General features: G+C 57.8%; 3 protein-coding genes across 3 annotated transcripts; 2 read left to right on the top strand and 1 right to left on the bottom strand.

The window, feature by feature from the left end:
* Positions 1-2,911: 2,911 nt before the first annotated feature.
* On the top strand, positions 2,912-4,928 carry LOC138120997 (uncharacterized). The gene is made up of 2 exons (XM_069034150.1): positions 2,912-3,382; positions 3,895-4,928. The coding sequence occupies exon 2, from the start codon at positions 3,997-3,999 to the stop codon at positions 4,822-4,824; it is 828 nt and encodes a 275-aa protein (XP_068890251.1). The 5' UTR covers positions 2,912-3,382; positions 3,895-3,996; the 3' UTR covers positions 4,825-4,928.
* Positions 4,929-12,319: 7,391 nt separating this feature from the next.
* Positions 12,320-13,980, top strand: SPINT4 (serine peptidase inhibitor, Kunitz type 4). Its single transcript, XM_069033906.1, has 3 exons — positions 12,320-12,429; positions 12,631-12,804; positions 13,162-13,980. The coding sequence occupies exons 1-3, from the start codon at positions 12,324-12,326 to the stop codon at positions 13,335-13,337; spliced, it is 456 nt and encodes a 151-aa protein (XP_068890007.1). The 5' UTR covers positions 12,320-12,323; the 3' UTR covers positions 13,338-13,980.
* Positions 13,981-14,107: 127 nt separating this feature from the next.
* Positions 14,108-19,683, bottom strand: LOC138120857 (balbiani ring protein 3-like). Its single transcript, XM_069033902.1, has 14 exons — positions 19,615-19,683; positions 19,198-19,390; positions 17,986-18,135; positions 17,560-17,703; positions 17,151-17,291; positions 16,752-16,886; positions 16,499-16,642; positions 16,240-16,389; positions 15,910-16,059; positions 15,672-15,818; positions 15,464-15,583; positions 15,220-15,357; positions 14,795-14,929; positions 14,108-14,263 (listed from the first exon to the last, which is right to left on the bottom strand). The coding sequence occupies exons 2-14, from the start codon at positions 19,292-19,294 to the stop codon at positions 14,253-14,255; spliced, it is 1,662 nt and encodes a 553-aa protein (XP_068890003.1). The 5' UTR covers positions 19,295-19,390; positions 19,615-19,683; the 3' UTR covers positions 14,108-14,252.
* Positions 19,684-20,016: the final 333 nt, after the last annotated feature.

Consider the following 20,016-nt stretch of genomic DNA (forward strand, 5'->3'; position numbering starts at 1 on the left):
CCATCTCCAAGTGCTGTCCCTGTCCTTTGTGCCAGTGGGGCAGCCCTGAGCCGCGCTGTGGAGGAAAGTGGGATCTCTTTCCCACCAGCTTTGGCAGATTGTTCGTCTTGTTTCATTTGTGTTCAAGGAATGAGTGGATGCGGCACTTGGAGCCATGCTCTCATTGACAAGGTGGTGATCGGTCAAAGGTTGGACTCAATGACCTCAGAGGTCTTTTCCAACCTAAATCATTCTGATCCCAAGTGCCAATGTTCTGGGGGCTGTGGTGGTGCTTCCAGAGGATGTGCTGGTGTCTCTCAGCACCTGTCACTGCAGCCTGTGGCTGTGTCCCCTCAGTGTGACTCTCCTGCTGTAGCTGTTGGCTTAGCAGTGACCACACTGGGCTCCCATGGAAGCCTGGAGTGGCTGTGGGAGCAGAGGCTGCTGACTCATGGGCTCACATGCTGGAAGAGGCTTCTGCCCTTGTCCCCTTCCTGCTGCTTTGGCCGGGGCTGCACCAGCCCAGAGTAAGCTTTGGTTTGTTAGACAAGCCCAGTGGCGGATGTGGAGCCAACCGAGTCACCATCAACATCGACATAACCTCATTATCAGCAGCACTGGGCTGCTTGTGCACTTATTTTGGTTGCTCCAAATTGTCAGCAACAAAAATTGGACATTGAGCAGAGGAGGGGAAGAATAACTGCAGCTGTAGGAACTCTCAGGGAACAGTGAGGAGACTGATACTGTTAATCTGTGAGACTGGCTTGCGTTCTGTACCACCTTGATGGACAAGTTGTCCCTTGTGTTTATTTGATTCAAGTGAGGCTGGGATCAGATCTTTGGAAAGCTTTCCAATTAACAAGAAGACTTAAATCCTGGAACAAATTCTCAATGAAGGAGTCATCGCTTTTGCAGGGACAGGGATATCTTTTAAGAGTGTGTCAGAACAACATCTGTCAGGGATCACCTAAATCTAACTGATGAAATGCCTTGTTTGGGTGTCCTCCAGGCCTTGGTTTTTAATGGTAATTTTTCCATGGATCTGTGTTGTAGGTGCATGTCTGCCAGGCAAAAACAGCTGGTTCACAGCTGAGGTTACCCACGTTCCTGTTTGATTCTCTGGGAGACTTTGGACAAGTCCCTCTGACCCTCAGTGTCCTTAGGTGTTTATTTCATCAGAGCAATTTGCTTGTCAGACATTCTCCTCCATTAGTTCCCTAAATGTTATCCAGGATTATAGTCTGCTAAAAATTATGGTGTTGTTCCCAAAAGGAGAAACCACCAGGCAAGCACGGGGACAGCGGCAGTGCTGAGCTCTCCGTTGTGGCACTCCTGAGGTTGGAAGGAGGCCTGCGATCCCTCAGGTTGTTCCAGATGGTTTGCCAGGTGCGTGGAAGGGAGTTGGCGCTGCTGACACCGGCTGGCCAGCACTGCCTGCTCTGGGGTGTCCGGCTTGGTGGTGATTAACAGCCACAGCAACGCGCAATAAGCACCGGGCTGTCGGGTTCCGCCAGGCAGCGTGAGGTATGGAGCACCAGAGCTCTGGTGGGCATGGGTGGTTCGTGAAGGAATTGCGTCCACCTTGAGTCACAGCAGGAGGAGAAGAATAAACCTGTACTTAAAGCATTTTTCTTGCCATGAGCCCTCTTCCCACACAGATTTGTGGAGATTTGTGCAGAGCTGTGCTCCTTCCCTTGCACTGTCCCTGCATCATCTTGACGTGATGTTGATGGAAAGCTCTTTGAGCATGACTTTGCTTTTCCAGTGCTCCTGTCAAGTGCCAGCTTAGAGTTGTAGTAATAATGTCAAGCTCAAACCAATTATTTCACTCACCACACAGTTGCAGATTTAAACTTTGTCTGTTATCCAGAAACTCCAACCCATTTGTGCCTGGTGCTGATGTGTCCTGGGCAGACCAGTCCTTAAGTTCTCCTATCCTATTGATTGCACATTGGTTTGTGTGTAACTCATAAAGAAATAATTAAAAAGAGAAGGAAAAAATTGGAAAATTAGATTCCAACTAGCACTCCTGGGTGACTGGAGAATAACTTGGTGTAAATGGGTTAGCACTGACAGAATTGGATCTTAATTAAGCTTAATCTGCTGTCTCAAACATATTCAATAAGTCTTTACCCTGAGATCACATGCAGAGGAAAGGGAAGGCAATGTGGCAGGGCATCTAATTTTCATTTACTCTGACTGTGGGTGTCTGGTGAAGGCCAGCAGTTTGGCTGGCAGTTGGAAGACAGGTTCCTGTGCTCTCTGCAGCTTGCATGAGCTCCTGTGCTTGAAGTCCCAAGACTTTTTCCTCCAGAGAGGTCCATTGTAGTGCAGCACTGTTTCTTTGGAGCAGATGTTCACTTGGACAGTAACTAATTAGGTGTTTGTGCATGCAGTAACTGTGCACTCCCATTGTGAATTCATGTGGTTATTGAATGCTCATGTGCAAATTAGTGGGGCTCTCATGCATGGACACTAAATCCTGCAATTCATCTTCAGAAGTTCCCAAAAGCTGCATGGAGGCCATGCTGATGGAGTCTAGTTGGTCTGGGGGAAGGACACACTGAGCTCTGACTTTGCCCACAGTGCTGAGCTGCGTGGGGCTGCCCTGTGACAAGGGGGGTCCTGGGGAGGCCACGAAGCAGGAGGACCATGGGGCTGGGGGACAGCTTTAACTTGCTCTGGAGACTTTGAGCTCATTCATTTGCGTGCCTAAATCTGGCAACTGACAGTAGGAACACTGAAAGAGCTGGAGCACTCTGCTTGGGAATGGGATGGTTCAGAAACAGGTGCTCAAATGAAGCCTTGAATATTTGACCTACAAAAATCTGCCAACAGTCTCACGTGTGAAACAGCAGCCTTGAATGAAGGGCATTTTGCATGTGCAAGGAGGGAGCTCCTGGTGCTGCTGCCAGGTGCTCTTGCCCTGTTCTTGTTCCATCCAGAATGGCAGGGCCAGGACAGGCTCCTGCCTGCAGCAGAGCCCAGCACTGGGGCAGAGCCCGGTGCTGGGGCCACTGCTGTTGATAAAGGTCACTGTAAGGATTACTCTTGAGAGCAGCAGTGAAGAATCTGCCTCTGTGCAGTCCTGGTTTCCCCTTCCCTCCTGCAGTCCTTGTGCTGTCCTCCTTGGAGTGCAGCCAACTCTGGATCCTGCTCTTGCCTTGGCTGTGGGTGGAGCTGGAGTGGTTCTTCGGTAAACAGAATGATAGCCAAATGTGGGAGGTTCCTGAAGTGACCTGTGAGCTGCCTCCTCCCATTCCTGGACCCGGGCTGCCTGCGAGGCACTTTAAATTGCCGGTTGGCGCAGCCCTGGACATAGAATTCATCAGCATGACACGAAGCATCCTCCTGCTGGGGCTCCTCGCCCTTTGGGCACAGCTGCAGGCAGCACCCGTTGCAGGCAAGTATGGGTGGGTGGGAAGAACATTTAAGAATATTTTTTCTTATTTTCACAGAATCACAGGTGCTTTGCAGGTGCTGGTAGGTGCCAGGTTGCTGCCTTGTGAGGGCCAGGGAAGCTGTGGTAGGAGCAGGGTGGGATGAGCCCGGGCAATGTGGGGCTCGCCGCAGTGCCACAGTGGGCTGTGGCACAGTGCCATCTCTCCCTGACTCCCCAGTGCAACTGGAACGATGGGTGGCTGCTGGCCCCAGGGCAGAGGTGCTCAGGAGGGCCCCTCAGGCACCAGCCCCACCATGACACTGCCATGAGCTGGGAGGCACCAGCGTGGCCTTGGGCCGAGTTGCCTCAGCCTTGAGGGCAGCAGGGGTCAGGCAGAGCCCTGAAAACCCACCAGGAAAAGCTGCAGAGCAGAAGACAGCACAGCATCGTGGTAAACTGGGCCGCTGGGTGGGAGCAGTGGATGGGAGGCCAGCATGCTTGTGCTGATGCTGGTGCTTTCTGCTCTCCTACAGAGTTCCGTGCAGTAGCTCCAGCTGGGTGGCCGCCACCAGGACTGCTGGGAAGCGCCCTGCTCCTTGAGCCTGGGAAAGAGTCCAGCATGGTGCCTGACGACAATGACGACAATGACAACAACATCTCCAACAGCGATGAAACTGGTGTCTCCAACAGTGATGAAACTGGTGTCTCCAATAGCAATGAAGCTGGTGTCTCCACCAGGGATGAAGCTGGTGTCTCCAATAGTGATGAAACTGGTGTCTCCAACAGCGATGAAACTGGTGTCTCCAACAGTGATGAAACTGGTGTCTCCAATAGCAATGAAGCTGGTGTCTCCACCAGGGATGAAACTGGTGTCTCCAATAGCGATGAAACTGGTGTCTCCAATAGCGATGAAACTGGTGTCTCCAATAGTGATGAAACTGGTGTCTCCAATAGCAATGAAGCTGGTGTCTCCACCAGGGATGAAACTGGTGTCTCCAATAGCGACGAAACTGGTGTCTCCAATAGTGATGAAACTGGTGTCTCCAATAGCGACGAAACTGGTGTCTCCAATAGCCATGAAACTGGTGATGATGGCAACAATGGCCGTAGCCGTCGTAGCCGATGACTATGATGGTGATGATGGTAATAAAAATCAGCTTTGCAATGGCAATGACCATGATCATGATGACAATGACAGTGATGATGGTGATGATGGTGTCGATGAAAATTCCAATCGCAATGAAGATGGTGATGATGGTGTCAATGGTGACAATCCCAATAGCAATAAAGATGGTGACTTCAATGACAATGAAAATTCCAATATCAATGGAGATGGTGATGATGACATCTGCAGTGACAATTCCAATAGCAGTGAAGATGGTGACTCCAATGACAATGGAAATGATCACTCCAATGACAATGAAACAGTGCTGATTACAGGGGGTGGAGATTTTAGTTTGTAAGGGTATAATTGCCCAGGGATTTTCAGAGATTTTTGGGTCCCTCTTTTGTGGCACCCAACTCGGGCTACCAGATTTTGTGATTGATCTGTGCCAATAAATGTATCTGGTGGACATGAGAGCTTAGTGTCAAAAATTTCCTTAACAGCTTTGCAACCCAAATGGGGCACTCGGTCACTTGCCCATTTTCTTCTAAGCTCCATATACCCAAATTTTCAGCAGTGGGTGGTTTCACCCAGGAGCTCTGGAGTAAGGAAGGAATGAGTAGTGAGTGTCAAATCTCTAAAGGAGGTTCAAGTCCTGCCTTCTACAAGTTTGAGTTTCGTGGGTTTTGGGAAAGATGAGAAATGTACCTGGCATAAAGAAGGGGATGCACTTAGCTGAGGTATTGCAGAACTGGGAGAAGACACAAGTCAGCACTTCTAACTGATCTCTAAAGCCCATAGTGATATTATGCCAGGAGGAATGGCCATATATTACTTGATGTGCCGGGGCAAAACCTGCAGAAGTGTGGCCCACAGAGAGGGCTCTCAAAGAGACTGTTTTGTTTTGCCTACAACATAGATTATAGGACTGATACACAGGGCAGATGGACTATTGATATGTATGGGATAACTGAGCTTGGGAAAAGCAGCATCTCGGGAGTGGGACTGGTACATGATAACATCCTGAGGTAAATTCTAGCCCAGACCCTGCTCCTCCCTTTGTGCCCACTGAAAAATATCTCCCACTGTCTGTTGCTGTTCCTGCTCCTGCCACTTTGCTTTCTATGCTCACTGCTACTTCACCTGCAACTGTCCCAATCTGATCTGGACAAATTATGTGAGTATTGCTATAAATGGGCAGCCAACAATTGTTTTAACTTCTATCCATTGGCCCTGGATTACAGGAGATTTAGTGTTGTGAGCTACTAACATGCCAGGGCTGAGGGAAGATGCAGAGCAATGTGCTCAATGATTTTCTTTTAAATTTGTGCTCCACATGATGAAAACTGGCATGATTGGAGACCTGTGGAGGAAAAGCTAAAGGTGGCCAGGGACTGTATAAAAGATTAAAAGACCAAAGGAATTTTTTGTAAAATATTGCACACCTGCATAGAAGCTTCCTATTAGGATAGGGAAAACCATAGTAGAGAGAAACAAGATCTGAGGGAGAAATATAAGGCTAGAAAGCAGCTGTATTATTATTGTGTTTCAAAATTGAGAAGCTGCATAAACAGGAAGGAAAGCTACAGGAAGAAAAGGAGAAAAAATAAAAGTCAGAAGAAAAGATGGAGATTACGTTTATGTGGACTCCCTGTTCCCCTGACCTTGTATAGATTAGAAAACTAACTGTTATCCCCTGAAGAATGAGATTGGAAACATTTGGGGTAGCCCTGACCATAGTGAACCTGGCAAAGAAGATTCTTGGTTTCCTTTAAATCCCCCTGAATATGAAACCAGACTCATTATAGAAACAGAAGAAACCAGTGGACCTTGGGATAAAGTGGGAAATTATACTCCAAACTAACCCCATTGATTTGATTTAGATGACTGATTTGCAAGAGCAGTATGGCTGTAAGCCAGGCCAGACTGAAATCTGGCAAGTGAAATCCTATTAATGCAGACATGATAATGGTCCAGACATTCTGATGCAATTTGATCTCATAAAAAATCAATGAAATTTTTAACAGACATGGGAGCACGAGATTCAATTTTAACACAACAGAACATTGTTGGGTTTTCAACCTGGTCAGCAAAGAATTAAAGTTACCAGAATAAACAGAACAAGCACCAAATGCCAAACCACCCAGGTTAATTCATGGCCCCTGGGCAAGAAGCACGTGTTGGCATGAAGTGTATGTCAGCCACTTGCTTTGCAGTTAGAGATCACAATGGAAACATTTGGGTTTTGGTGTTCTGAAGGGCCAAACCTGGTGTCTGCTGTTTGGCAGGGTATGGTCCTTGGGCTCAAATGCCAACCCTAACCCTGAAATCAGGAGGCTGCAGTGTGTGTGCTCTGTGGAGCACCTGCACTTCCTGATTCGACAATCACTAATGTACCACAATACCCAACTTCTGCTGCAGCACAGAATGGGATTTCTGCAGCCACACACCCATGGATGGCAGCACGGGATATGAAAGATGTGTCCTTTTTAGCCCCCTTATTAGAGGAGGATAAACAGAAATTTGCATTTCCTTGGCAAGGGACAATATACCTTTAACAAACTCCCACAGGAGTGTAAACATTTGCTGAATGTTTATAGTAATTCCCCTGGCAAGATACCCAGTTAAGGGAAGGAAACCCCAGAATGTGAGGGAAGACTGTGACTAGGGAAAAGCCAGAGGTTGTAGCAAAGCTGGAGACTGGAGAGAAGCTGCAGACTGGTGGGAAGCCAGCATCTGGGGAGAAACATGGACAGGGGGAGAAGCCAGAGATGGGGAGAAGGCCAGTGGCTGGTGGGATGCTGGCAGCCGGGGAAGAGGCCAGTGGCTGGTGGGATGCTGGCAGCCAGGGAAAAGGCCAGTGGCTGGTGGGATGCTGGCAGCCAGGGAAGAGGCCAGTGGCTGGTGGGATGCTGGCAGCCAGGGAAAAGGCCAGTGGCTGGTGGGATGCTGGCAGCCAGGGAAAAGGCCAGTGGCTGGTGGGATGCTGGCAGCTGAGTAGAAGCCAGAGACTGATGGGGAGTCAGTGGCTGGTGGGATGCTGGCAGCTGGGGAAAACCTGTGCTGAGGGAGAAGCCAGAGATTGGGGGGAAGCCAGAGAAGCCTGAGGAGGGAAAGAATCCTGGATGTGACCACAGTGACAGTGAGGTGGATGATGGCAACGACAATGATGGCAGTGATGATGATGATGATGATGATGATGATGATGACAACGGTGATGACAGCTGTGGTGATCATGACTGTTGAAATTTTTCTATTATTTGAAAATAGCTAAGAGCTTGTTTGACGTCAGTAGCTGGACTTGTTAGGGGCAAGTTGAACTTTATTTGAACCATACTGGGTGTGTTGTAGGTAAAAGACAGAATAGTGAAACCCAGGGCTGACAATGTGAACATTAATAATAAAACAGACAAAACTGTAGCTTCAATATTACTTAAGAATTAATAACTGGCATGGACAGCCCATAGATCATGGTGTATGAACTGTAACAAACATATTATAACATGGACCACAGAACTGAGTGAAACCCCCACCAAAACTGACCTTAGAGGGTGTGAAAATGACCACGTGGCAATCACTTGGAAATGCCACAGTGAGGCAATGAAGAGTGAGAAGACCCCAGAGCCTAACAATACTCTTGGTCTAGACATGAGGGATGGGGAGTTTATGTTATAAGGGTATAATTGCCCAGAGATTTCTTTGTTTGGGGTCCTCCTTTTGAGGCTCCAGCTCAAGCTACCAGACTTTGTGATTGATCTGTGCCAATAAATTTATCTGATGGAGATGAGAGCGTGGTGTCAAAAATTTCTTTAATGCCAATGATGATATGATGATGATGGTTACAGTGATGGTTCTGGTGACAGTGATTACACTTGTTGACTGATGCCACAAGGCGTACAAGGAACATGGAGGTGAGGAGAGCCCACAGTGTGTGGGTGCAGGGGCCTCTTCCTCTGCCTCCCTACCAGGGCTGGTCTTGGGCACCAGCGGTGTTTTGGGCAGGACCTTCTCTTTCCTAATAAACCCCACAACGGTCACTGGCTGGGTGTGACAAGCTGTCCTTGGTCAGTGCCTGGCACAGCCAGGTCATTGTGGCTGCCCCAGCCCTGTTCCGGCATAAGGAGGCTCTGGCGCTGCTCCTGCCCAGGGTGGGCTCAGCAGGGCCCTCTACACAGCAACATGCTTCTGTTCCCTGTGGGGGACTCCCAGAGACAGCCCCAGCCAGGCACCCACCCAGGACCCACAGAGCAGTTCTGGACCTGGGGAAACCTCCTGGTCTGTGGCCCCAGCTCCCTGAGGCTCCCCAGGGCAAGTTGCTCCATGCCTAAGGCCCCCAGCATCCTCTGAAAGCTTGAACAGGAGCCATGAGGCCAGGGATCCCATCCCTCCCACAGGGACTGAAGGTCCCTCAGAAGCAGGCGGGGGCTTGTGAGGAGACAGATGCAGCAGGAGCCAGACATTGTTCATCACAGACTGGGTTTACTGGGGGGTGGGTGGCATGGAGACCACCATGGGAAGCACAGAGCTGGGCGTGCTGAGGTGGGATTGGGAGGCTGGGTGATTATCCAGCAGCTGATGGAGCCCTCCATGGCTGGCTGTCCATCTGTCCAGCTGTTGTTTGGCTGTCTGGTGCAGGTTGGCTGCACAGACTGGGTCCTTGGTCCAGGTCCAGGTGGGGGCTAGGTGAATTCTGAGAAAGACAGGTAATCCATGCTCAGGCCCTCATTCTGTAGCATGACTGGGCACATCTGTCAGCCCCACAGCGGGGCCCTGGGAGTGAGGGCTCCAGAGACCCTGGACAGCTCTCCCAGGGAGCTGTGGGGGGTTTGCTGGTCACTTCTGCAGCATGCAAAGACACAGGGGGAATGGCACAGGTGGGATGCTGCACTCCCAGCCATGGTCACAGTGGTCTGTGTGCCCATGGCTGCACATCCTCCTGCAGCACTGTTCCACTGGCTCCCGCATCCCCCACCCGTGCCCACCCGTGCCCACCCGCACTCACCTGGGGAGACCAGCCGGGCCCAGAGGCAGCAGAGCCCCAGGAGCAGGAGCAGCGACAGCAGCCGCATGGCATGGATGGGCAGCATGAGGGTTGCCTCTCTGGGCATAGGCAGGGGTTTAAATCCTCCTGGGCCAGAAGGTTGGTGCTCATGACCTGGCCCATGCCCCAGCACCTGACACGCTCCATCCGAGCGTGAACCCTCCCGTCCCCTCCCTCCCGCGGGCAGCTGCTGCCGGACAAACCTCAGGGGAGGCAAGTGCTGCTGCTTGGTGCTGGGCTCTGTGCAGGCCCGAGACAAGAGCAGCCAATGCAACTTCCCACTGCAGGAGACAGGTACGGGGCAGGCAGCAGCAAGGGCCCGGGGGATCCCGCTTGGGGCTGGCCTGGTGAATCAGTGGAGGAGGCTCCCCGGGCCGGGCGCTGTGGAGCAGCCCGTGGTGCCCTGGCAGCTCTCCGGGCATTGTTCTGCCTCTGGGAACAATCGCTGGTTCCTGAGGGACGTCCTGTGACCGGACACGGTCCACAGCCCCACGCTGCCACCGGCCCCTCAGCCCTGCATCTCTTGGCCAGCTGCTGCCCAGCTGGCCCAACACCTGGCGGCCAGGAAAAGCCCAGGGCCATGGAGTCCTGATGCTGGGGACAGGGGCGCGGGGGCTCTGTGTGGGTGCCAGGACTGCAGGGCTGGAGCAACGGGTCCCGTGTGCTCGCCGGAGGCAGAGTGGGTGCTCAGATTCCCGTTACACGGTGCTCCAGCTGCCTCTGCCCCTTCCATGGGATTGGCTGCACTGGACATTGCAAAGTGTTGCAAGGACGGCACCGGAGCTGCCGGGACTTTCCCTGACAGTCCCTTCCGGGAGCGCCCGTCCCTGGGAGAGGCAGGAGGGCTCCGCGCACTCTGCACGTGTGTGAGCGTGTGTGTGCATACGTGGGAGCCAGGTGTGGACACGTGTGAATGCGTGTGCAGTCCACGCTCCCCGTGCTCCGGCTCTGCCCCTCGGCACCTCTCCTGCCGTGCGCCCTGGCCTGGCCGGGAACATCACCCCGGTGGCAGAGCGCCGCCTCTGTCTCTGTCCCTGTCCCTGTCCCTGCTGGGTGCCCGCCCTGGGAGGTGCCGCATCCCTGGGTGTTCCTGGGTACCCCGGTCACTACTTTCCCATAGAGGAAGTCTGGCTGGTGGCTCTGCCCTCACGGCTGCACTCATTGCTCACCCTGCGGGTCCCTGGTGTCAGGGCAGGACAAGGGGGTACGACACAGGTCCTCCTCTGGGAGTGGTTTTCTGTCATGTGAAACCTCAACATCTACCTGGGAGCAGCCCCCCATCATCCCTGGGACTGTCCCTGCATCCGCCGTGGTGGTGTCCCAGCCTGGCCATGGTGTTGCTGCCGGTGCAGGGGCAGGCGGGGCTGCTTTGGAAGACGCCATCAGTCAGTCCAGTGATCACCCGGCCGCTGCGATTCCCCGGGGAGATAGCGGGAAAGATTCAGCCCCGGCGGATTTTGGCGCTGTGGCCATCGAGGGCGGCCGCCAAGTCCCTGCGCAAGGGTATCTCTCCCATTGCCCACCCTGACTCCGCACCCCCGACCGCCTCGGCACCTCTCTCCGGCTTTGCTTCCACCCCTGCTCAGGACTGGCCACGTCACCGTGTCCCGTGCCGGGGACGCCGCCAGGACCTCATCCTGGGCCTTCGGAGAACAGGCAGGAAAAGCTGCGGTGGGGCGTGGGCGGGGGGCGCGGGCGGGGGGTGGCACCGCCCTCCAAACCCCACCCCGACTCCGGCTTTCCCGGCCCCTCCCAACGGAGCTTTCCTCGCCCTCCGCTTCCCCCTTGGGACAGTAATTACGACAGTAATTAGGAAGACAATTATTCTTGCTGAATGGGAACATCTTAATCTGTTTCTCCCTCCTTTTGGCAGGTTTCACCCCACGCCCGCCCACGAGTACCGGCGGGTGCCGCCCGGCTCAGCGCCCGGAGCCCTGCGCTGGAAGCTGAGAGGGCTGCGAGCCGTGTCCCATCCCCAAAGGCCACCCAGGCACGATGCAGCCGCTGGACCCCGACCTGCTGCCGGGAGCAGGGGGCTGCCGGAGGGCACAGGACACAGCTCCGCACTGGTGTTCTCCGGGAGGGGGCGGGTGAAGGGGACGGCCCCAAACCGAGCGAGGGTGATGAAGGAGGCGGCAAAGGGACAGAGGTGTCTACAGGATGGGAATGGGCGGGAGAATCACCGTCCAGCGGGACCTGCCTTGCACAGCCACAATGGTAGGCGGCGAGGTGGTACCCACAGGCTCAGCCCTGTGCGTGGGCCCATCCTGCCCGGGATGCTCTCTGTCGGGCATGAGGGAGCATGGGGCAAAGGGAAGGGATACAGCTCTGGCACAGCCTTTCCCCAGGACTTTCACCACAGGAAGCACAGGGAGAACGGTGCCCCAGCCCTTCCCTGGCTGACGGCTGCACCAGAGCTGGCAGCTTTCCATGCCCTGGCATGGCACTGTCATGATCCCTGGCAACGGAGAGGCAAGTGCCAACCCTCCCATGTCTGTCCCCAACACATGCTTGCCCCCAGGAGGCTGCGGCAGTCGCTGGTGGTGTCCCCAGCCCAGCCTGGGCATGCTGCTGCCACCCAGCTGGGCTCCCCGAGGGCTGTGCCGGGACAGCTGTCCCGTCCTACCGGTCCCCCCAGATCGAGGGCTGTGGCCAGGATGCCACCAGGGAGACCAGGCCCTACCTGGGTGTGGCTCGTTACCTGCATGGCAGGAATTAGCTGGTTTTAGGCACCAGCCCTGCTCCCTCCGCCCCACCCGCGCACCTTAAATCCCAGCCCACCACACCCGGGGCCAGACCCGGCCATCCAGGGCACCATGGAGCTGCCGCCTGGCTGCCTTCTCCTCCTGGCTGCCCTGCTCCCCCTTGCCAAGCGGTCCAGCCCGGCCCCGCACGCAACTGGACGAGAGAAGCTGGGGATGAGTGAGTGTAGCTGGGTCATGGACTGGGAATGGGGATGCTCGGGGTGCCGCTGTTGCCCAGTGCTTCCCACTGCCCTGTGTGCTGCCAGGTGCACACAAGTGTGGGGCTGTGGGAGGCTGAGGTCTGACCCCAGGGCGCTGGGGGCTGCTGAGGCCCCTGCTCTGTGCGTCTCACCAGCGTCCTGGCCACTGTGTCCTGCAGCAAAGCCTGGGTACTGCTACCACATCCCAGAGGTGGAGGACCTGCTGGACAAGGACTGTGGCTCCTGCCACACGGGTGCCTCCTGTTCGCACTGCACCAGCGATGCCGACTGCCGTGGAGTCACCAAGTGCTGTCCCAGCAAGTGTGGCTACACATGCCAGGAGCCAGTGTTGGGTGAGGGCTCAGTGCTGTGGTGGTGGGGCTCTGGAGTGGCAGCGTGGCACACACAGGAGTGGGTGACAAGAGGGGTGTTGGCTCACTTGGGATAGCAAACTGGGAAGGGAGGTCCCTGGGGTGCTCCTGAGCTCTTGCTGGGTCTTGCAGACCCTGGGGGTCACCCCACTGTGCTATGGGGAAGCTGCTGGTGTGTGGGGCCATGGGCAGGTGGGTTCAGAGCTGTGTGCTGGCACAAAGGGTATGGCAGTAAGAAGGAACCAGAACTGTGCAGAGCTTTCTGAGGGCCTGAGAACGCTGAGCGTGGTGGTGTCCCCACCCTGCCCTGACTCAGCCTGTCGCCTTTGGATCATGCAGACTTCTGCTACCTGCCCTCAGTCTGTGGGAACTGCAAGGCGCTCTTCCGCCGCTTCTTCTTCAATGCCTCCAGCCAGCAGTGCGAGGAGTTCATCTACGGCGGCTGCGGCGGCAACAGGAACAACTTCGAGACCAAGGGCGAGTGCTTCCAGGCCTGTTCCCACCTCAGTAACTAGCAATGCGCTGTGGGCCGTGGGCCACAGATGGCGGCTGCTCCTGGCCCCTCTCCTGATGCCCCATCTCTCAGTTCCAGGTGCCTGGTAGTGCTGGCCTGGGAAGTGGTGGCCTCTGCACAGCCCCTGCCTGGGGGAAGCTGCTGCTGGTGGCCGCATCCCCATCCCCACAGGGAGACATTCCTCGTGGGGCTGGTGGCAATGAGGCCTGTGGGCCAGGGTGGCCATGCTGGGGGCTGTGGCTTGCCTGGGATGCTCACTGGCCTAAGTTCAGGGACATGTGCCCATGCCAGCATGGATGCCCCCTCCTATGCATGGTGCCTGACCTGAGGAGCCTGTCCCTCTCCTTGGACTGTGACAATACAAGGACAGGTCCCTGGATGAGCACGTCTGGGTCTGGTCCTTCCTGTGTGTGCTGGCAGGAGCAGTCAGTGCCCGTCCCTCTGGGCACTCCTTCCTCATGGGGACTGGGCGGTGGGTGCCTCCAGCAGCACGGCATGGCAGGGCTCACCCGGCCACCACCTTGCAGCTCCCATTGCCACAGATGAGCTCCTAGCCCAACCCTGCCTTCAAGCTGCCAACATGACCTGGCTGGGAGCTGAAGCCACTGAATGGAGGAAGAACAGCTCCCACCTCGATGGATGCCTGGGGTGGTGCCTGTCCCCATCTCGCCCTGACCCAGGTCTGTGTCTGCACCCCTTCACTGGCCCTGTGGCACCAACTCTGGCTGAACCTCCTGGTGCTAGGGGCCTCAGGTGATTTCAAGGCCACTCTAGGACCACATGGGGCAGCTGGGGGCAGCCAAGCACACACTTTATTGCTGGAGGTGGTGAGGAGGGGACAGGCCAGCTGGGGCCCATGACTGTCCCATGTCCCCTAATGAAGGCATCTTCCTGCTGCAGAGGAGCTGCTCTCTCATCACGCAGCATCTGAAAAGGAGGATGTGCTTTTAGGGAGCAATGAGACTGCAGGAGTGAGGGGCCAGTGGCCATGATTGCAGCCATGCTGGCCAGCTCCATGAGAACTCCATCCTGCTCCACATCACTTCAGATCCCCTCGCCCTGCAAATGCATCTTCTGGGAACAGAGCAATGGGGCAGCAGCGGGAACTGGCCTCACAGTGATGCTGAGCTGGGAGCATGCTGAAGGCTGTGCCCTTCATACAGGTCAGCTGGCACCCTGCATGACCTGATGTTAGCCCAGGTACTGGCCCCATCACAGTGGCCATAGGCCTCCTTATCACCAGGCATCCGCGTGCAGATGTGGCCGCAGCTGTTGCTGCAGCACTTACGGCCCCAGGGACACTCCTCATCGAGGCTGCACAGATCCAGGAAGGTCCCACGGCCCCCAGGCATGGGGCATGCTCCACCTCTGCCTGCAGGGCAGAGCACCCTGCTGCGGGCCACCCAGCTGGGCCACCCCATGTCTCCTGGGGCAACACCTGGGTTTCCTGTGCCTCACCTCCAGGAGTGTCCACGCAGACACGGCCGCAGGAGGTGTGGGTGCACCTCTGTCCCCAGGGACACTGCGAGTCGGCCTCGCACTCCTCCGAGCACCGCTCAGCATCGTGCCAGGGCACAGCCACGGTGCCACGCTCTGTGGGCAGGGGAGGATGGTCACCTGCTGACTCTGAGCTGAGGCTGTGTGTGCTCATCACTTGCACAGAAAGAGGGGGATGCATGGAAAGAAGGATGGGGGCAGATCATATCCCTGGAGTGTGTGACATCCCCACAGGTACAGCTGCCTTGGCAGACCCAGCTCAGGGTTCCAGTGCGGTCATGGTGAGGGATCCTCATTGGGGAGGAAGGGTCAGGATGCCCCGGGAGTGGGTGCCAAGGGGACCTGGGCTCTGTCCCTGCTGGGCTGGGCAGGTGTGAGGGGCTGACCTGGCAGCGAGGCTGGCATGCAGACGTGGCCACAGCCGTTACTGCAGCACTTGTGGCCCCAGGGACACTCCTCGTCGAAGTTGCACAGGTCCAAGCATGTGACTCCCTCCCTGGGGATGGGGCACACTCCCACTCTGCCTGCAAGGTAATCATCCAGCTGGGGGGCATCTGGCCTGGGGCACCTCACCAGGGGGCACCCCAGGGCAGCCCCACATGGCTCCCGGAGGGCCTGGCTGGTTCTCACCTCCGGGGATGTCCATGCAGACATGGCCACAGCCGATGCTGGTGCACCGCTGTCCCCGGGGACACTGTGAATCAGCCTGGCACTCCTCTACACACCGGCCATCAGCTCTGTCCCCACTGTCTGCAGGGGCACAGCAACCAACTCGCCGTCACCTCGCTGCCCTTGGGGGGCAGGGGCTAGCTCCCCCCAAACAGGCTGTGCCCATTACCTCTGGGCACGGCCACGCACTCCCAGCCGCAGCCGGTGTCACAGCACTTCTCCTCTCGTCGGCAGACGCTGTCATCCAGGCACTGGCTCCCGCGCCGGCGCCGCGGATCCCAGCACGGCTCTGCCCGGGGGCACTCCCCGGGGTGCTCTACCAGAGGAGGGGACCCAGGTGAGGGTGGAGGTCCCAGCCCTGCTCTCACGTCACTTCCCTGGGCTGGTGGCCGGGCTGCCACGCTCACCTCGGGCAGGACGGGTGCAGCGCATGGCGCAGCCAGAGAAGCAGCACTTCTCCTGCCGGGAACAGTCCCTGTCGTGGGTGCAGGAGTCCATCTCCGTGCACGGCTCCGATGTGCGTTCTGGCCTCACCTTTGGGCACTCACCGGGTTTGTCTGAGAGGGGCAGGAAGAGACAGCGGGAGGAGGGACCACCCTGTGTTGCAGGCACCTCCTTTCCTGCAGCCTCGGGGTGCCCTGACAACTACCCTCGGGGTAGCACAGTCCCGCATCCTGCACCCAGGAGCTTTGACAGCATTCCTGGTGGAATCGCTGTTCTGGCGACCGTCTCCTCACCTGGTTCGGGGGCTGAGCACACGTGGCCACATCTGCTGCTGCTGCAGCACTTCTCAGCCCCCGGGCACTGCCAGTCCTTGCTGCAGGTGGTGCCACACGGGGTCATGGCCAGCGGAGCCTCCTCAGCCAGCGGGCAAATACCTGGTTTTTCTGGAGGCAGGAGGCAGTGGGGCTGGGGGTGCAAGCAGCAATAGCGGGTCTTCCCCACCCAGTCTCCCAGTCCCTGGAGCTGGGGGACACCCCTGCCCGTATCTGGCACCTCGGGATGGGGGCAGGCAGACATAGTCACAGCCATGCAGGCAGCACTTCTCCTCGCGGGGACACTCGCCGTCGTGCCAGCACTGGGCTCTGCAGTCGTAACTGGGGAACAGCCCGGCACGGACTGGGCAGAATCCGTCCTTCCCTGCAGGCACGGTGTGGACTGGCTGCAGTGCCACTGCTTGGAGACACAGCCGTGGGGACCAGGGCACGTGGGGCTGTTGAACCTTTGGGGTGGCTCCCGGCCCCCTCACCTTGACTGTTTGCCACACAGTGCCGGCTGCACAGCTGGTGACAGCAGACGTGGGATGGGGGACAGTCCTGGTCCTGGAGACATCCCCACTGGTGCAGCAGCGGCCGTTGAGTGGCCGGGGCAGGGCTGGTGTCCTCTGCACCGTGGAGCAGGATCAGAGCAGGATGGTGGCCTCACCAGAGGGTGGTCTCACTGTCCCCTCCCCACTCCAGTGCCCACCTGGGAGCTGTGCAGTTTGTCCCCACCCCAGGCCCGGCAGAGCCACCCTGGCAAGCATGGGGTGGGAGGTCCCGTTTGTGCCACAGCTCTGTGCCATGGTGGCTGCTGCCCCACGGCATCATTCCCGGTCTCTGAGCCATGTCCCCGCCCGCACTGCCCATCCTGTCCCATCCTGCCTCACCGGCCGGCACTCCCGGCAGGCACTGGTGGCCACAGCTGCTGTTGCAGCATTTCTGCGCGTCGGGGCAGTCGCCGTCGCCTCGGCACCGCTCCCGGAACGGTCCTGGCTGCACCGTGGGGCCCTCGCTGGGCTTGGGCTGGTCTGGCAGGGTAGAATGGGTGTGACGATTCAGCATTCCCCACTGGCCGCCCTGCCTGCCCCGGGGGTCCCTGGCTCCTGCCATGACCCACAAGTTCCTGGTGCCTGCGGCCACGTCCCGGCGTTGGGTTTTCCGGGCAGCTGCCAGAAGCTGCCGGAGCAGGGGAAGCTGCGTGTGCTGCCCCAGTGGCCAGGGCGTCAGGGAGACAACTACGGCACACAGGGTCCCTGGGGCGAGCCAGAGCTCCCAGCCTCCCCGCCGAGTCCTCACCCTGCGCCGGCTCCAGGCAGGCAGAGCCGCAGCCCAGCGGGCAGCACTTCTGCGCTCCCAGGCAGTCCTTGTCCTCCAGGCAGGGGAAGGAGCAGGGGGCGATGAGCCGCTCAGGGGCTGCTGCCGGGCAGGCACCGGGCTTCTCTGCAGCGCCGAGGGGCCGAGAGGTGAGGCTGCACTGCAGTGTCCTAGGGCAGCACCGGGAAACCTGCCCCTGCCAGACCCCTCTGCCTCCCCCTGGCTGGACCCCTTCCTGTGTCCCATCCCAGAGCCTTCTGCACATCCCAGCGGCGGTCAGGAGGCTGCTAGCAGCGCGCAGGGAGCTGGACCATAGCAATGGGGATTGCACAGGGAATGGGACAGGGAAAAGGGTGCCAGCTGCCCCGGGACAGAGGTGGTGTCAGCGGCTGTACCGCGGTGCCGTACCTTCTGCCGGGAGGATGCAGCGCAGCCGGCACTCCCAGGGGCAGCACTTGAGCTCAGCGGGGCAGCTGGAGTCGTTGGCACAGAGTGGGGACTCCAGGCGCAAGCAGCGCATGAAGTCCCGTGGACACCTCCCTGGTTTCTGGGTGTCCCCTGCGGTGGAATGGCAATGTCAGGATAGTGCCAGAGCCCCTCATCCTCCATCCCTGGAGAAGCAGGATGTGGGTCTCTCTGCAGGGGACAGGGAACTGGAGCAGGGACTGCAGCCGCAGGGGATGGAGACTTCTCTGCATCATGGCCTGGGGCTGCTGGGCCCCCTCATCGAGACCTGCATGGCACAGCACAGTGTGGCACAGTGTCATGGCACGGCATAGTGTGGCATGGCACAGGCTCATGTGTGCCCTTGCAGGGCAGCAAGTGCCACGAGGAGTGTCACTGGCCCTGTCGGGGTGAAGCCAGCACCGAGCCAGCACCAGCTGGAGGTCAGGATTTATTCCTGAGCATGCTGCTGCCGCGGGCTTCCTCACTGCAAGCAGCACACTCCTCACTGCTGCTGTCTCTTCCTCTTCCTTCTTCTCCTCCTCCTGTCCTGGCACCCCGTGCTCCTCTTGGTCATGCTGTGAAAATTGGGATAGCCCTGCCTCCGGTACAGGCGAGCTCCAGCTGGTGCCTGTGCCCGGCTCCTGCTGCCAGCTGGGGCTGCGGCGGGAGCCGCCTGTGCCAAGAGCCCGCTCGGCTGCGGCGGGGCCGGGTGTTTGGGCTGCAAACAGACGCTGCCGGAGTTTCACTGCAAACAGCAGCTGCTTGGTTCAAACAAAGAGGCACCGGCTGTGGTCTAGGTGTGGGCAGAGCCACAACGCAGCTGGGCACCACTGCTCCAGGCATTATCCCACGGCGGGGTGCTGGCAGCAGGGGTCTGTGCCAGGATGCAGCCCGGACCCTGCTGCATGTGATTCCCCTGGGAGCTGACAGTTGTTGTGCCCGTGGGGTGCAGAGGGTGCCCACGGGGGTAAGGGCATGCACACATGCCCCTGCACCCTGGGGTGGGAGCAGGGTCCCCCAGGCAGCAGGGCTGTGGTGCAGGTGCTGCAGCCAGCTGGGACATGGTCCTTGCCAGCATATGGGGACATGGCAGGGACACGGAGGCTGGGATGCAAGGAGCTGCTCCCAGGCTGCCTGTGGTTGGCAGCTGCGCGTTTGACTCCTGGTACTCACCGCCCTTCTCTGGTGCTGCGCTTGGCTCTGTCCTGAGGATGAGGAGGCCCAGGAGAAGGAAAACTCCTGGGCTCATGGTGCTGCCGGGGATGTGCATGTCTGGAGCTGAGCTGGGGCTTGGTTTAAAGTCTGTGGTAGGGATGCCTGAAGTGCCAGGGCGGCTGAAGCTGAGCTGCTGTGGCAGCTGGTTGTGCTGTGGGCAGGAGGGGCAGGAGGAGGGGCAGTTCCCAGAACCTGCCGGCGCCCCGCCAGCCATCCTGCTTATCTCTGCCCAAGCCCTGCTTTGGGGTCAGGGCGACCTGTGGGGCTGGGGAGGCCAGATGGGGTCAGACACTGCTGTCCCCCATGTTGCACTGCCCCATCCCTGCTGCAGCTGGCTGCCACTCCCTCTCTGGGTGTCCTTCCAGCCTCACTCACCTCTCTACTCCCTGGAGTGGGGACTGCTGATATCCAGGGGACTGCTGATAGACCCCATGGCTTGGCACGGCAGTGGGAGCAGCGCAAGGGGTTCTCGCAGCTCTACTGCCATGGTGGTGCCCCCCAGCCAGGTGTAGCTTCTGTGCACGGCACTGCTTGGGATCCAGCATCATGAGTAAGCAGGTCCTGCTGTGGACCCTGGCAGGTGGGTGATGCTCCCTGCCCCCTTCCTTGTCTGGGTGCTCCATCTGTCCTGACCCGTGACTGCTTTTCCCACCAGGTTTTCACACTCTGGGATGCAAATGAGCCCTTCCTTGGCACAAGGAATCTGAGGGAACTGGTTCTCCAGTCCACGACTGCCGAGGGGACATCATGCAGCCCCCAGGCCCAGCAGGATGGTTA

This window comes from Aphelocoma coerulescens, chromosome 20, assembly GCF_041296385.1.
Source record: "Aphelocoma coerulescens isolate FSJ_1873_10779 chromosome 20, UR_Acoe_1.0, whole genome shotgun sequence".
Classification (NCBI taxonomy): domain Eukaryota; kingdom Metazoa; phylum Chordata; class Aves; order Passeriformes; family Corvidae; genus Aphelocoma; species Aphelocoma coerulescens.

Excerpts from the sequence above, each read along its gene's own strand:
- LOC138120857 (XM_069033902.1), bottom strand. The coding sequence starts at position 19,294 with ATGCACATCCCCGGCAGCACCATGAGCCCAGGAGTTTTCCTTCTCCTG. Across the intron at positions 16,643-16,751 it reads CTGTGTGGCAAACAGTCAAG|GGAAGGACGGATTCTGCCCA; the intron begins GTGAGGGGGCCG and ends CCGTGCCTGCAG. Across the intron at positions 15,358-15,463 it reads CTGCATGGACATCCCCGGAG|GCAGAGTGGGAGTGTGCCCC; the intron begins GTGAGAACCAGC and ends ATTACCTTGCAG.
- SPINT4 (XM_069033906.1), top strand. The coding sequence starts at position 12,324 with ATGGAGCTGCCGCCTGGCTGCCTTCTCCTCCTGGCTGCCCTGCTCCCC. Across the intron at positions 12,430-12,630 it reads ACGAGAGAAGCTGGGGATGA|CAAAGCCTGGGTACTGCTAC; the intron begins GTGAGTGTAGCT and ends TGTGTCCTGCAG. Across the intron at positions 12,805-13,161 it reads ATGCCAGGAGCCAGTGTTGG|ACTTCTGCTACCTGCCCTCA; the intron begins GTGAGGGCTCAG and ends TGGATCATGCAG.
- LOC138120997 (XM_069034150.1), top strand. The coding sequence starts at position 3,997 with ATGACGACAATGACAACAACATCTCCAACAGCGATGAAACTGGTGTCT.